The sequence below is a fragment of the Elgaria multicarinata genome, chromosome 3 (assembly GCF_023053635.1).
Source record: "Elgaria multicarinata webbii isolate HBS135686 ecotype San Diego chromosome 3, rElgMul1.1.pri, whole genome shotgun sequence".
NCBI classification, from domain to species: Eukaryota; Metazoa; Chordata; class Lepidosauria; order Squamata; family Anguidae; genus Elgaria; species Elgaria multicarinata.
In genome coordinates, this window is record NC_086173.1 from 149579863 (window position 1) to 149596946 (window position 17084).

The following is a 17084-nucleotide window of genomic DNA, read 5'->3' on the forward strand; positions in this document are numbered from 1 at the left end:
TGAATGGAATGCTGAATCCAAAAATCATGTTTGTTTTAAATGACAAACAAAAGATACCTTTTCTGGAGCAGGACACTTTGCACATGCTCAGTAGTACTCTGCCCTTAGTGTTTTCTAAAGCTTCCTCCCATCACATGGGAAAGTAGAATTGCTTGGAGGGGGAGACTTCCCCCCCCCCCAGCCTATTTTCAGCAGGGGGAACTTTTTTCTTACACACTACAAATTAATGGAGAAATTGCTCGATTCTTTTTCATGGGAATGGGAAGAGAAGGAGAAAGAGGAACTAGAAAGGGAGGGAGAGAGAGAGAGAGAGAGAGAGAGGAACCAGAGAGACAGATGGAATGAAGGAAGGAGAGAAAGAAGAAAAGGGCAAGGGGCTGGAACATCTTCCGTATGAGGGAAAGTTACATCAACTGGGATCGTTTAGCTTGGAAAAAAGGATGCTAAGGGGAGACATGATAGAGGTGTGCAAAATTATGCATGGTGTGGAGAACGTGGATAGGGAGTCATTTTTCTCCCTCTCCCATAATAATAGAACCCAGTGGGGTCTATTATTATTTTCCATCATGAAGCTGATTGGTGGGAAATTCAGGACAGATAAATGGAAGGGCTTCTTCACCCAGCGCATACTTAAATTATGGAACTCACTACCACAAGATGTAGTGATGGCCACCCATTTGGAAGGTTTTAAAAGGGGGTTGGATAAATTCCTGGAGGAGAAGGCTTTCATTGGCTACTGGTCCTGATGGCTATGTGCTACCTCCAGTCTCAGAGGCAGTATGCCTATATAACACCAGTTGCTGGGGAACATGGGTGGGAGGGTGCTGTTGCATCTCATGTCCTGCTTGTGGGTTCCTGGTCAACAAGCTGGTTGGCCACTGTGTGAACAGAATGCTGGATTAGATGGACCCTTGGTCTGATCCAGCTGGGCTATTATATTCTTATGAATCATAGAATCATAGAATAGCAGCGTTGGAAGGGGCCTACAAGGCCATCTAGTCCAACCCCCTGCTCAATGCAGGAATCCACCATAAAGCATCCCTGACAGATGGTTGTCCAGCTGCCTCTTGAATACCTCTAGTGTGGGAGAGCCCACAACCTCCCTAGGTAACTGATTCCACTGTCGCACTGCTCTAACAGTCAGGAAGTTTTTTCTGATGTCCAGCCGGAATCTGGCTTCCTTTAACTTGAGCCCGTTATTCTGTGTCCTGCACTCTGGGAGGATTGAGAAGAGATCCTGGCCCTCCTCTGTGTGACAACCTTTTAAGTATTTGAAGAGTGCTATCATGTCTCCCCTCCATCTTCTCTTCTCCAGGCTAAACATGCCCAGTTCTTTCAGTCTCTCTTCATAGGGCTTTGTTTCCAGACCCCTGATCATCCTGGTTGCCCTCCTCTGAACACGCTCCAGCTTGTCTGCGTCCTTCTTGAATTGTGGAGCCCAGAACTGGACGCAATACTCTAAATGAGGCCTAACCAGGGCCAAATAGAGAGGAACCAGTACCTCACGTGATTTGGAAGCTATGAATTTGCCCCTTTGTGCTGAAAGAGTTCCTTGGCCCTGTCTCACAGCTTATAGTATCTTGGAAGAGGGCATTGCTGCCTTCTTATGCTTCTTTTTTTCCTTTAACAATAAATCAAGTTTGCCTATGGGGTGGGGGAAGAAAAAGGGCATTGCTGGCTGGCAGGCAGGGGGGCACCTAGGGTTCGGGTTCAGAACCAAAGTCGAAGACACCCACAGTGGCCACCAAATATCCCCCCAGAGGATGACAGGTGATAGAGGGTAAGTGCCAAACAGATGCAGCCTGGAAGACCTCCAGAGGCTGCAGAATGAGCTGAGGCTTCTGGGAGTTCAGAAAGAGGAAGTGAAGGCTTGTTTTTCCGCCCCCCTGGTTAGGCATAAATTCACTGAGGAGTCTGAGTGCTTGCAGGAAAATACCACCCTGAAAATCATCTGTGACGAAGTTATCCTGAGGTCTGCAGCTGGCGAAGGCGACAATGTGATCATAGTTATGCATGACGAGAAGAGGCATGCAGCTGCGTATTACATAGGGTCTGTCTATACGCGGGGAAAGTCCCGCCGTGGCTGCAGACCTGTGTTGTGTCAGTAAAGACGCAGCCGCAGCTTCGCAGCCACCGTGGGACTTTCCCGCGTAGCTGTGCACTGAAAAAGTCTGGGACTTACTCTGAGGTCAGTACAGCTCTTCCTCCATCTGACGTCACTCCGGGGCCAATAGGGGGGCTGTCCCTGGTGGAAGGTGATCAGTAATTGGTCACCTTCCATGAAGAAGAGGGTAGTGGTGGCTCTGGTACCTGCATGGCATCTGAGACAACACGCTCCCAACTCCTCAGCTTCAGAATTACCCGATCCCACCGCGGGAGAGGAGGAGAGGAAAACTGTGGGGTTTCTGATGGAGGCAGCACCAACTCGGCGCCATGAAGACAGCCCCCACAGTAAACTGGGGGAAATGCTGGATCTACATTGGAAGGTTGATTTTCCTCCCAAGGTCGAAGGCGGACTTCCCTCCCCCATCCCTCCTGTGGCTCACTCAAGAACTTACAGAACTTAAAATGCTGGATGGAGATTGTGATTTCTTTCTTTACGTTGTTTTGAGATAAACCACATAACACAGTTGCTGCCATTTTAAGCTCCCTTTAATTCCAATTGCAACACACCTAACTAGTCACAGGCAATCCTTCCTACCCCGCCAACAGTTTTCCCCAACATGGTACCCTAGACAACAGCCCTCAACATTCTTGACTATTGGCCATGTTGGCTGGGGCTGATGGTTATTGAAGTCAAAAGCATCCTGAGGCCACCAGGCTGGGAAACATCACTTGCACATGACCAACAGCTTGACATCTCTCTCTCTCTCTGGCCATTTCTACACCTGCCTCCCCCCCCCCCCCCCGAGATCGTCCCGGGATCATCCCTGTGCATCCAAATGACACAGAGGGGATCCCACGAGCAAGCAGGGACGATCCCTCCATTTTCCTGGGATAATCCTTCCGTGTAGAAAGGACCTCTCGTTCTCTCTGAGATAGAGGGCAAGTAAAATGAATTATGAGCATATATGTATATGTACATGTATAAAGCAAATATGCCTCTTCTAGAAACAAAGCACAGCTTTACATATTTATTATTTTTAAAGCTTTGATCCTGCTTTTAAACATGAGCTTTCTTAAAAAGAGGAAAAACAAATCATTTGTGGCATCAAAAAAATGAGCAGAAAAATTCCTTCACGCTCAGTTCAGGCAACGCACAATGGGTCTTTCCAATCTTCCAGATTGTGTTGTTAACCTGTTAAATGCCTGGGTGAATATAAAAGTCTTCAGCAGATACCTAAAGATAGGCTCCAGGTAAGCAGCTCTTTGGAAGAGCATTCCATAGTCAGAGACGGGGCTACAGCAAAGGTTTTTGGTCTGGTTGCCATCCACCACATCTCTGATGGCAGGGGGCGCTCAGAGAAGAGCCACTGATCCAGATCTGAATTTGGAGGGGGCAAATTATGGCAGACGTTTTTAGCAGTCTTGGGGGACTGTAATGCCTTGGGGCAGAAGGGAGCACCTTGCTTTTCCTTTCTTTTCCTTTCACCCTGCACCAGTTTAAAAAACAGAGATGGCAGCATTTAAACTAGTGGGGAAAGTAAATGTATTCACTTATTTATTACATTTCTATAGTGCCCAATAGTCAAGGCTCTCGGGGCAGTTCATAACAATTAAACTTGTAAAATACAACATGATAAAACATAATATAAAACTTCAAAAAGTTTAACATTACTGTGTAAAACCAAAGTAAAACCCAGCAACAGTGTAAAGATCTAAAAAATTCAGTAAGGGAACTATGCTATGGCCCCTAGACAGCATCTGGGAGGCCATAGCATACTTTGGACTCGTGGATTCGAACTCCTCCCCCCCCTCCCTTGGGCAAGAACCAGAGAGGCTGGGATACAAGTTATCACAAGGCCTCTCCAGACTCCTTTCCTCCCCCTTCGAAGCACCCCAGTTAGATGGGAAAAACCGCCTGTCTAGCAAAAATGCAGAGGACAGCGAGGCAAAGAACAGAATAAATCTTGTATTCCTTGTGTCCACCCATTATGTTATGCATATATTGGCAAAGTTTGGTTACCAAACAGTGGGAGTGAGAGCTCTCACAAAGCTATCCAAAAAGGTAGACAACTGAATATCATATTGGATCTTTCTATTCCTCTTCCGGTAGACATGAATGTAATTCCCCCCTTCACCAGAAATTAACTCCAGCTTTCTTCCATCGGTGTCTATCACCATCCGGCAATTGTCCTGCACACGGAGGGGCTCTTGGGCAAAATGGCTCCAGCCGTATTCCAAGCAAGCCTTCAGGCCTTTGGTCATTTCCCTCCAGGAGATGATCTCACGGGCTATCTTCTCCAGGTTCTCCACGCTCAACAGCAACCGCCCACAGGATGACATCTCGACTGCTTCGCCAAATTTGGGGAGATGGACTTTATAACAAGGAAAGCCCTCCACAAAGGACACTTCAATGCTACTCTCTCCCTTGCCTGAGATAAACTCCAGCTTCTTCTCCTCACAACGTATCACTAGCCGGGCATTCTCCTGCAAGCAACTCTCTTCACGGCTAAATTTCAGCAGGGTGTGATCTAGGCATGTTTCCAGCGCATCGGAAAGAGCACCCAGGGATTCCAGGCGATTGCGCACCTTTGCAATGTTCTCCACGCTGAGCACTTCAGGCCGGGTTGATATACACTTATCCATCTCTTCCAAGGATGACACTCTACGGAAAAGAGAGAGAGAGAGAGAGATGGTGGTGATATGGTATGAGAGTATACAATACAGTAAGGTCTTTTAACAGTGAAATGAAAAAGGAAATTTATTTATTTATTTATTTATTTATTACACTTATATACCACCCTCATAGCCAGGGCTCTCTGGGAGGTTTACAGAAATTCTAAAATTAAGATAAAAACGAGTATACAAAATTTGAAATTCTAAAACACAGAACATACACACATAAAAGCATTAAAAACCGTATAAAAACTAAACATGTGGGTGATTAAGATGTGCTTAGCTCAATATCTCTCTCCCCCTCTGGCCAAAATTGATGGTGCTATATAAATAAATAAATAATAATAATAATAATAATAATAATAATTACATACATACATACCATTTAACAATGGGGCTGCTGTGAAACCCGTTCTTTTCCTTCTTTAATTCACATGGACAAAATAAGATTCACTTGTTTTATGTTAAGTCACAAGGACTTAACCTATGTGGGATACCAAAGAAGCTGTGTGAGCTAATTATTTCCATGAGGTCTAGTATCATGTCCAGCCAAAATGATTTTTGAAATATTGACTTCATCTCAGAAAACACATTTTCGCAATAGGTATCATGGATACTTTATCACAGATTTTCACACCAGGAAGCAAGCTCTCACAAGAGAAGCTAGGAATCCAGGCTTCTAACTTTCTCTGCTCTAATCAACATAGCATGGATTTTTGCACAGACCTCAGCCTCCTGTCCACCTCAACGTTACCTCTGTTTCTTGAGTCCTACTAGATGGTGTGATCCTCCTGATCCGATGGAGATTGCCCTCGAAAGCCTGTGACCTGTCTTTGCTTCAATGGGGAATTACTCCTGCGTGCACCAGCAACCTATTTGGCTTCCTCCGACTCGTCTTTTAACTTTCTGTTTCCTGACGTGGAACTTGCGGTTGTGTCGGGACATGTGCCAAAATATGTGCTTGAGAAAAACACCTTGGGCCAGTGTGAGTGCTTCCAGATAGGGCCCCCATCCTGCAATTGCCCTTGCTCAAAATGGAATGTTGGGAGACATGGACGGTGAAAAGAAAGAAAATAAACTTGATTTACAGTTGTTTAAATTGGTTCTAAACCGCAGTTGTCTCCTGCGGCTGCGCGGGGGCTTCTCTTTGAACGAGAGCTTTTCCTTCCTCCTATTTTTCTTTTGAACCTCTTTCAATCCCCCGCCCGCACCCCGACGCGCTCTCGCTCCCTTGGCTGCTCCATCACACCGCACAACAGTACGCTGAGCCGAGATACCCGGGAAAACGAAACCTAAACTTGAAAACGAAATTGCAGTGGAGGGAGGGAAGAGCGATACGAGATAGGCCGGTTTGCAAAACACTTCGATGCGGAGGCCGATTTCTGTCTGGGGCACACCCACTACCATCAGGGAAGACGAGCGAGGGGCTAAGAACAACCTTGCAGTCATTTGAGGACCCTTTTGGGAGTGAAGCCGCACGGGATCGAGTCACGCTTTTGGAGTGAAGACGCATTGGCCGTGCGGGAGGAGGAAAAGGAGCGGGTGGGGGGAATTTACAGCGATTTCATAATGCTATACAGTTTTATTTTATTCTTTTAAGGATGCAGAGAGCACAAATATTTTTAGGGGAATCTGAAAGGGTGTTGTTGTTTTTGGAGGGGCCGGCGGGGCAAGCAGCGAGAGGATTTCTTTGGATCCCTGCCCCTGCTGTTTCATGGCGAACGCAGTGCTATTGGACTTCTCTCTGCTGCAAATGTATTGGAGGCACAGGAATGCTGCCAGAAAAGTGAGGGTACAGCCTAAGTGCCAGGCCTACTTGGGCAGGATCTATGCTATTGCCTTATATAGGTTTATAACCAGGTGTGTAGACTTCTCAGTTTTTTTGGGGGGGGGGCATGAGGCTAAACTTGGAAAAGGGGGGCACCCTCCCTCCACACACTGTTATTCCCAAATGGGCAACATTTTGTCCTACAAGGCCTGAGGGGGTAGGAGAAAATGAATTTAGGGAAGGCTGAACCTGACACAAAAGGAGAGCGCTTTTGTCTTGCAAAGAGATCTGCTGGGTAGCTGAGGAGGAAGCAAGGGTTCCTTGGAGGTAATTTAGACTGACCCCCCAAACACACAATAATACAGACAACTGGAGACTGACTGGGGAATCTGCCAGCCAGGCTGTGAGCTTACTGAAGTTACCTGGTTGGACATTGCCTTGTCTGGGAAATCCCAGTGTGGGCTTGACAACCCCCCCCCCCCCCCCCAGTAGTTTATGCCCCTGTTTATAACAGTATTGATCACTGTTGGGGCCCAGGACACATTCTGTATACCATTTTCAAACTGCTTTCAAACTTATATCCTGCTTGGTGTAGATCTGGCCATGAGCCCCAACAGTTGTCAATGCCCTTCAATGCCAATAAAGCAGTAGTGTAGCTCCTTTCCTAGCCTCAAGGCAAGTGAAAAGTCATGGATAGACAAGTGCTAATATTGCATTATTTTAATTTTCCCAAAAATTTCCATTTCCCCCCGAAAACCCCCAGTGTTTTTCTGTGGCTACAAAATTTTCGGAAATTTTACATCTCTAATTAAATGCTTCTATTGTGTTGCATATTTTCCTATCATTTCTCTCTTTTCCATAGAATGTGGTCCCTGGAAGAGATGGACAACTGTTGCTTTTCATCAACCCCTCCTGAGATACTCAGTGTGGAGAATATTGCAAAGGTGCGCAATCGCCTGGAATCCCTGGGTGCTCTTTCCGATGCACTGGAAACATGTCTAGATCACGCCCTGGTGAAATTCAGCCGTGAAGAGACCTGCTTGCAGAAGAATGCCTGGCTGGTGATATATTGTGAGGAGAAGACGCTGCAATTTATATCGGTCAAAGGAGAGAGCAGGATTCAGATCTCGTTTGAGGAGGATGTTCCTTGTTATAAAGTCCATCTCCCCGAATTTCGCGGAGCAGTAAAAAAATCACCCTGGGGTCTGTTGCTGTTGAGCGTGGAGAACCTAAAGAAGATAGCCCGTGAGATCATCTCCTGGAGGGAAATGACCAAAGGCCTCAAGGCTTGCTTTGAATATGCCTGGAGCCATTTTGCCCAAGAGCCCCTCCGTGTGCAGGACAATTGTCAAATGGTGATAGAGGCAGATGGAAGAAAGCTGGAGTTAATTTCTGGTGATGGAGAGAGCTACGTCCATGTCTACCAGACGAAGGATAGAAAGTTCAAATATGATATTCAGTTTTCTACCTTCCAGGATTGCTTTGTGAGGACTTTTACTCCCACTGTTTGGTAACCAAGCTTTGTCAACAGATACATAACACGAAGGGGGTGGAGGGACAGAAGGAATACAAGATCTATCCTGAAAGAAGGTTTTAAAATCCATTAAATAAACGAGCAAAAGAAAAGAAAAAAAGAAAGAAAACAGAACAGCTTCCATAAATGGAAATGCAGGGTTAGAGGCATTGTTAGGTACTTAAAAGATCTAGACCAAATGCTCATAACAAAAATTTGTGTGTGTGTGTGTGTGTGTGTGTGTGTGTGTGTATATAATATTATTTGTGTGTGTTAATATATGGGTATGTGTGCATGTATGCATGCATATTTAGAATTACTATAATTTATTAACATTTCACTAATGTTTGCAAATAATGACAATGAAATAAAGAAACCCTCTGAGCATAAGCAGAACAATCACACCTACTTTTTTTCCTGGTTTTCCTCTGCGATTTCCACCTCCATTTCATTAGCGTGTCAAGCTAATGGTCCCTTTCATGTGGGTTTGTGGTATTGCCACTGTATTGGTGAATCCTCCTTTTGCTTGTTCACTCTCCCACTCCATCCCTCCCCTTCTCTTCTTTCCTCCAGTTCATTGGTTTTCGTTGGGTGATGGACATGGTTGCCTTCTTCCCTCACTCTGGCTTTGTTGTGTAGCATTTACTGATTTCGGTTGAATGCTGTTTCTGTGGGCAATGAGGTGGGGTTGGAGCAGCAAAAGTCCATTCAACCGACTCAGCACAAGCCCATTCGTTACACACGGCACGCTGGAGGAGGAGAACCATTCCGCCGTTCTCCCTTCAAATCACACACCCCCAACAAAGGACATACCATGAAGACAGCAATACACAGCGGAAGGGCTCTTTAATTTCACATGGAGGAAATAAGCCAGAATTTCCCCACTCTAGAAAAACACGAAAAATGGAGGGGAAGAGGCCGGGCGACTGCAGGACAGGCATGCCGTCATGTGTATACCGCGCTGCAAAACAGCAAACCAGGCATGATGACAGTGCGATAAAACACTCATGTGATGGAGCCCTTAGAGAATCATCACACAGGGGAATATCGCATTTGATTATTGTCGCTTCCCCACCCGCCTGATTGTCCATTATTTCCTTTGAAAGAGGAGGTAAACAATGTGCACGTGGGCCATTTTGATTGTGTTGATTCTGCACACAGCAGGAGATAGTGGCAAGTTCCATCTTAAAAAATGTCAGACTTACTGGGGTAGGGTGACCCTATGGAAAGGAGGACAGGGCCCCTGTATCTTTAACAGTTGTATTGAAAAGGGAATTTCAGCAGGTGTCATTTGTATATATGGGGAACCTGGTGAAATTCCCTCTTCATCACAACAGTTAAAGCTACAGGAGCTATACTAGAGTGACCAGATTTAAAAGAGGGCAGGGCTCCTGCAGCTTTAACTGTGGTGATGAAGAGGGAATTTCACCAGGTTCCCCATATATACAAATGACACCTGCTGAAATTCCTTTTTCTATGCAATTGTTAAAGATACAGGAGCCCTGTCCTCCTTTTCGTATGGTCACCCTATACTGAGGTGGTTTTGTGTGTGTGTGTGTGTGGTGTGAAGCAGGCTAGAAGTGGCGGGAGGCACGTGGAGGCAGACGACGTCATGAGAGGGAGCTGCAAAAATCCGTGAGTGGCCAGTAATAAGCATGCAATAAAACACTCATCTGATGGAGCTCTTAGTACTGAGGGAATATATCCCACACACATTAAAGCTCTAGTATTCCCATTTTGGGTATTAAGCACCAACCACTCCTGTTGCAAGAAACCTACAACTAGATCACATACATCCTGTTCCCCTCCAACAACAATCCCTTCCCATTTTTCCATCCTCCAACAATGCTTCAATAAACAGATGCTTTGTTCTTGTTCGTTTGCAACTCTTCTCTACCTCTTTGTTATATGTAATCTCTCCTTGAGCATCATCAGATGAGCATTTTATCACATGCTTATCACTGGCCACTCATGGTGTTTTGATGATGCTGTCTGCCTCCCGTGCATCCCCCGCCCCTTCTGGTCTTCTTTCCATCACAAAATAAGACCCCATTGAATCCAATTTATTTTTAGAAGCGAAACTTGATGCCATCTCCTGCTGTGTGCAGGAAAAGCAGCGAGATAAAAATGCTCACTGAATGGGCCACGTGGTCTTCGTTTACTTCCTCTTTCAAGCTGCGTCTGAAGAAAGAGGAAACTGTCACAGAAGCACGATCTAAAGCTATGGGAGGGAAATGTGACACACACACCCTCCATATGAAGAAGTTCCTCCTCCCCATAACTAAATTTGTGCTAAGATTTCACCACGATTCAGCCAAGGAGGACATTTTCAATACTATGGTTAAGTTAGAGAGAAAGTACTTCTGAGCATCTACAAGGTGCCTTTTCCTCACTAATAAAATGAGAGTATATGCAACAACAACAGCAAACAAAACAACAACAAACAAAAACCCACAAATGACAAAGCATGCACAGGACTGAGCTGAAAGGCTAGCCAAGTCAGTGGGGTGGGACCGGCAGTTTATTAAACCTGAAGGACCATGCTCACAACTCAGGACTAATTTCTGAGTAAACATGCAGAGGATTAGGCTGCAGAAAATAACTTCATCTGCTGCCCTGTGTATATTTTCCTGGGAATAAAACCCATTGATCACAGTGAGACTTACTTCCGAGTAGATGCATATAAGATTGTAAAAGTGGGCAGTAATTATCTCTCCCCTGTAAGGGAAAGGAATGGGTTAACCGGGATAGGGGCGCATGGGGGTTGGAATCTGGGAACAAGGTTGTTTTAATTAATTTTTATGGTTTCATAGGATGATTAGGATGCCAAAGGGAGGAGGTTTCTAGGAAACCTTCTGCTTTATACTCAGAGTGATTATACTCAGAGGCGAAGCTAAATCAGCTTTTCAGAGTAGTGTTTGTCATCCCCATAGCGAGAGCAGAGATATGACAATCTTCTATATTCTGGTGTAATTTGACAGTGCTCCCTAGAGTGTCTATAATGATTATTTGTTGTGAAAAAAGCCATTGACCTTTTGCAAAGCTAGTGACAATTTGCCTATTGTTTAGGTTGATTTGGAATAGTCATGTGATGATGACTTGCTTGGGACAAAATGACAAGATGGCTGCACGCTAGTCAATGGAGAAAACTCACAGTGACCCAGAAGAATGCTAGATTGCGATACTATGGGGTATTGTGGAGGATGCAAAAGGATAACTAGGTTGTCAATTCACCTGCCCTTAGGAAAAGCTGTGCTACCTCTAGGGGTGGCGTATGTGCCCGACTGGGTCCACAAGGCCAGCAACTCCCCCTTCCCACATCCGCTCCCCTGGACCCAGTCAGGTGCCTCCAGCAGCGAGCACGAGTGCTTGCCAGGCCTTGGCAAGCGGTTAGCAGCTGCCCGCAGCCACTGCTGAGACTGCTCATTTCCCCCCTCTGTGTGGCCACCATTGGTGCGAAAGGGGGAAGTGTGTAATTTCTGGAGCCTCTGGAAATTGCGCAATTCACCCTTTCAACCTGGTGGTGGCTACCATTAGAGTGGAAGGGGGATACCCCAGAGAGGTATCCGCCTGGCGCCTTCACTGTACTTCTTTCGTCGCCAGCTGAAGACCTTTTTATTCTCTCAGTATTTTAACACTTAATTTTAACTTAAATTTAAATTTTACTGTTTTAACTCTGTATTTTAATCTTACATCAATTTCGCTGCATGGTTTTATCCTGATTGTGCGTTTTATACTGTATTTTGTAATTGTGCTTTTAACATGTTGGTGGTTTTATTATGGTTTTAATTTTTGTGAACCGCCCAGAGAGCTTTGGCTATTGGCGGTATAAAAATGTAATAAAATAAATAAATAAATAAATAAATAAAAATAAAGGGGGATATGCACAATTTTGGCAGTGGCTGTTGAGCACTTGCCATGGCTTGGCGAACCTCGGTGATCTCAGCAGAGGCTCGCGCAGCCTGGCTCGGGGGGGGGGGGAAGGGCAGAACAGGTGGCAGCAGCAACAGGGCAAGCACTCATGGGGCGGGCGCTTGTGATTTCGCCCATCCACATAGTGACTGGCAAACTCACCTGACCGAAATTACTATTTGCTTGCAGCTTTCCAAAGTCCTCCATCCAATCTTGGACGGAACTGCTCCATGATTCCAAGTTCTCAGTTTGTTGTCTGAAGTGCTCAGGAAACACAGATCTTCTCTTTGCCCACTACCCATCCATCCCGAGCTGTAATTTGGGGCTTTGCTAGACCTACTTGTTAATTCGGTTGGGAGTAGGGGCGAGCCCATGCTGCAGCTAATGCGGGCTGTCACCCCAGTCTACACGTGACATGCGATGGGGTAAGGGAAAGCCCCGTTGCGTCGGCCATTTTTTTAATCTTAAAGGGACCATGTGTGCAGGAGCACACCAACAACAAGATAGGTCTTCTTTTTTTTAAAGGGTTCCCTGCTCCCCCCTGCCCCAATTTACCCTCGCCATGTCCGATGCCCCCCCGCCCGCCCGCCCGCTCGCCTTGTCTGATGCCCCGCCCACCTGCTCGCCTACCCGCTCACCTGCTCGCCATATCCGATGTCCCCCCGCTCCCACCCACTCGCTCGCTCACGTGCCCGCTCGCCATGTCCGATGCCCCGCCCGCCCGCTCGCTTGCCATGTCCGATCCCCCCATCGCCCCTGGGCCACAATCCCCCCCCCCCCGATGTCCCCTGGCTCCGCTCTTCCCCATCTCTCCCTCCGGGTCCGCTCTTCCCCCCCTGGCCCCCATCTCCCCCCCACAATTTCCCCCCTCCCTGTGCCCAGTGCACAGCTTCTCCTGGCTATTTGCAAGTAAGCCGCGTAGCTGGGAAAAGCCGTGGAACCAGCTAGACCTTCCGCAGCCCCGGGCTCAGTTAAGGGCTGCGGAAATAACGGGCCACAACCGCTGCCGGTTATCCCGGGCCAATGAAGGGTTTAGCCTGGGCTCACCCCGGGATCCCCTGTGCATCATCTGGACACACAGGGGTGAGCCTGGGTATCAGCCCAGGCTAAGCCCTCGTCTAGCAACGGCCTTGCTCGTGTATAACTATTGTCTTCTATATTGTTTTTTGTTATTTGATGTTTCACTATTTCTTGAGTTAGTTTTAGACAATAAGGTACACTCCTATGCATGGAAGAATCAATGGTTACCGTCATCCATGGCCTGAGAATCTCTCATTTGGATTACTGGAATTCATTATCTGGGGTTGCCTTTGAAAATGGCCCAGAGAGTTTCAGTTAATTCAAAACAGGGCTGCACAGTTGTTAACTGGGACTGGCCGGCACAACCATATTGTGCCAGTGCCTTGCTGGTTCACTTCCAGGACCAATTGAAAGTGGTGGCATTACCCTTTCAATCCCTAAATCCTGTTTCGTATAGATTAGGCCTAAATTGTGCCATACCATAGGGTGACCATATGAAAAGGAGGACAGGGCTGAAAAGAGAATTTCAGCAGGTGTCATTTGTATATATGGAGAACCTGGTGAAATTTCCTCTTCATCACACCAGTTAAAGCTGCAGGTGCCCTGCCCTCTTTTAAATCTGGTCACTCTAGTATAGCTCCTGCAGCTTTAACTGTTGTGATGAAGAGGGAATTTCACCAGGTTCTCCATATATGCAAATGACACCTGCTGAAATTTCCTTTTCAATACAACTGTTAAAGATACAGGGGCCCTGACCTTTTCATAGGGTCACCCTAGGCCACTTCCTTCCTCAGAGTGACGCATTGGGATGATGGGGCAAAGTAGCTCTTGGAGCATGGTCAGGTAATTCATTGCAGCGGCAGAAGTACTGTGTACTTTAAGCAGCTCACTATTTAAGCTTTAATGTGGGCACACTCCAGAGCTTCCTCCCCCCACATGTCTGTGGAGTCTGTGCATGGAGTGTGCTGCATGTGATGCATTTGCACATGTATGTGGTATGTGCACATGCATTAGTACGGCCCCTGACCCATTGCCATCACCCCCATGTGGCCCATGGAGGGCAAATACATTGCCCACCTCTGTTTCATAGCTTAATACTGCATGGCCTTCAATCTGTGACCAAGAAATGCAAAATAGTTCAACCTTGGATCAATTAATTGTTTTGATTAATCGACACCATGATCCATTTAATAGTGATGTCTTTCTGGTTTGACATCCTCTTAACTAGGATCAACATGATTCACTCAGTGTAAAAGATGCTCATGCTTTAGTGGGATACATTCTGCTAGATGTGACTTGGCAGAGGGGCATTCGGCATTGTTAGAAACAGCTAAGTGTTTTAGGGCCCAATCCTATGCAAGTTCAGACAGGAAAAAAAAAAAGCCCTACAGCTCTCAGTATTCCCCAGCCAGCCATTGTAGGACTTTTTTCTGTCTATACATGCATAGGATCAAACCCTTATTCTACAAAACTGGAAAGCAAATAAAAACCCAAATATGTGCTATTGGATTCAGGATGTATTGACTTTTGCTCCCCATGAAACTACATTACATTGGGCCTGCTTCGACGACACTTTAAACCATGGCTTTAACCATGGTGGTTAAGCAAAAAAGGTGTTCAGAAGACACCTTAAACCATGACTTTAACCAGGCTTTTTGCTTTATTCACCGTAGTTAAAGCCATGGTTTAAGGTGTCTTCTGAACACGGCCCGACTTTCTAGCATAACCACCGTGGTTAAAGCCATGGTTTAAGGTGTCTTCTGAACACTAATGTACTGAAAGAAAATAAATTCCAATTAACATGGGGAAGTTTTATTGAATTATATACATACTAATATGTTCTAGTGCAAAAAACAGAGGAGGGCAGCAAAGAGACATGTATGATACAAGCCTTTTATTTCATTTTAAAACAAAAAATCAGTATAATCATTTAATGGTCCAATTCTTGCTTAATGATTTTACTTACATATGTAAATCCATTGCCCTTTAGATACAGGATGATATGGAGAAGGGAAGGGGAAACCTAAAATGGGGGAGGGGAGCTAACGAGGGCATGAATGGGGGCAGGAGGAAAAATGATTTACTGTTTATATTGCATTAAAATAATTAAAAATAAATTTAATAAACTGTTAATAATAATAACAACAACAAAAGAAATAACCCTAAGAACTAAGAAAGCAGAATGTTTTAAAGCAAGCAAATTATTTGAATACCAATACATAATGCACACGTGGCAAGAGCCACTTTAGAAGAGGGACCCCATCCGCTCATGCTCAGTTTTGTTCTTTCAGTATTGTTAGTAGTTTGAATTGTATGATGCTTGCTTTGATTGCAATGTCTTCACAATTTTGTATTAATAAGAACAAAACCAAAACACTGACTCTTAAAAACCAGATCCCCTATCTTCTTTAGAAAGAGGTGCAAACCTTGCTAAATAGATCTCTTTTTTGGTGGGGTCAGGGGGCTTCATTAAGCAGCAATGAAAGGCAGATTGGAACAATGAATTTGAAATCTTATTTCAGTGTCGTTCCCTGAATGAACTGGACTTAAATCAGTAAGTGGTTTCTCTATATTGTCCCAATAATATAAGGTTTTACAGCTTCTGGAATCTTTTTCTAAGAAAGGCTAAATTTTTCAAGGGAAGTTTTTGCTGTCTCACTCCTTCCCTTACTAAATTTAGTCCTTCAAGAGTGGTTCAAGACGATTTTCTGCCACCTGAAGATGAGACTTAAGTCTTTGAGGTGACATTTCCTCCAAGTACTAGGTAATGCTTCCCAATTTGGCTTCTATTAACATTTTGTTTTCCAACCTAGTACACCACCTCACATCAGTCTGCAGTTTGGCTAATTTAAAAGATTCCATTTCCCCCTTTATTTCTGTTCTTGACATCACAAGGATTCTCTGAGTTTGCTTAAGGCTAAAGCCAGATCAGAATAATCGTTGCTAATTTGGATTGGGAGCATATTCCCACACGGTGCTTTTTTCTTCAAAATAAAAGCAGCCTTTTAAAGCATGCTTTAAAAAATGCATGAACAGCATCATGTGCGAGGGCAGAGTGGGCGTTTTGATTAGTGAAATAGGTGCTGGTGGACAATCCTAAAATGGAACCAGCCCCCTTCCAAGCAGCTCATCAGTTGTTGTTGTTTTCAGGCTTTTGCCAAGAAGAGAAACCCTGGACATTACTGAAGTTGTGATTCATTCATCACAACAACCAGAAAATCATGCTTTTCAGGCTGATTTTCAGCATTAGGGATGGGTGATCATTTAACTTCAATTCATTTTGGATAAGTATTTACTAAAATTCATGAATTTCTCCGTATTGAAGATGAAAGGAACTTGAGATTTAAAAAAAAATGAGGGAGAAACAAACTGACAGATGTGAGTTTTGCTGCTGTCAAACTGAGTTTGTACCAAACAGCAAATTCATTTCATATTCCCACACTGACCCAGGAGCAGATGGCCTCAGAGAACAAGGCATTGCGGAAAGTATAAATGGTGTCATTGTTGTCAGCATCAAAAAAGGCCACCGATCCTTCTTCATAGTTTAAGGACACGAGGACCCTCTTTGGCATAGCCAGAGTAAAGACAATTTGAGAAGTGGAAGAGGGGTTTGAGCCCAGAGATATTTCAGGAGAAGTGAATATGTGTCCGTTTCTATTTGGAAACCTGCCTAGAGCCCAGAGCCCATTTTGTGGTTTGGAACGCCTGTCAACATTTGAGGGCCATTCTACATTTCTATTATGCTGTAAGGACTGTTTTGCCACCCCCACAGCCCAGAACCTTTCATCCCCCACATTCACTACCCAAGAGTGGCGCCCTGAGGTTATTATCTCTGTTCCTATAAAGTAGGTCCAGCAATACAAAGCTCTGGGATCTCTGGAAGTCTCATCATATCCAAATCCTTTCCATGATTGTTGTTGATACATTGACCTGTTTATTGTTCGGGGAAGTCCAGATGTCAAATTCTGTGATTGTTGGGGATCCATTGATTGCTTTGTTACTTGGGGATCCATTGAGAGGCCTACTCTGGGAATTGCCATGATTTCTGCTCCGGTCAATTTTGCTGTAAGAGAAAGGAAAGAATCTGAGAGG

General features: G+C 45.1%; 1 protein-coding gene across 1 annotated transcript; it reads right to left on the reverse strand.

Moving 5' to 3' along the window:
* Positions 1-2634: 2634 nt before the first annotated feature.
* LOC134396907 (uncharacterized) lies at positions 2635-5627 on the reverse strand. The gene is made up of 2 exons (XM_063123513.1): positions 5534-5627; positions 2635-4768 (listed from the first exon to the last, which is right to left on the reverse strand). The coding sequence occupies exon 2, from the start codon at positions 4747-4749 to the stop codon at positions 4123-4125; it is 627 nt and encodes a 208-aa protein (XP_062979583.1). The 5' UTR covers positions 4750-4768; positions 5534-5627; the 3' UTR covers positions 2635-4122.
* Positions 5628-17084: the final 11457 nt, after the last annotated feature.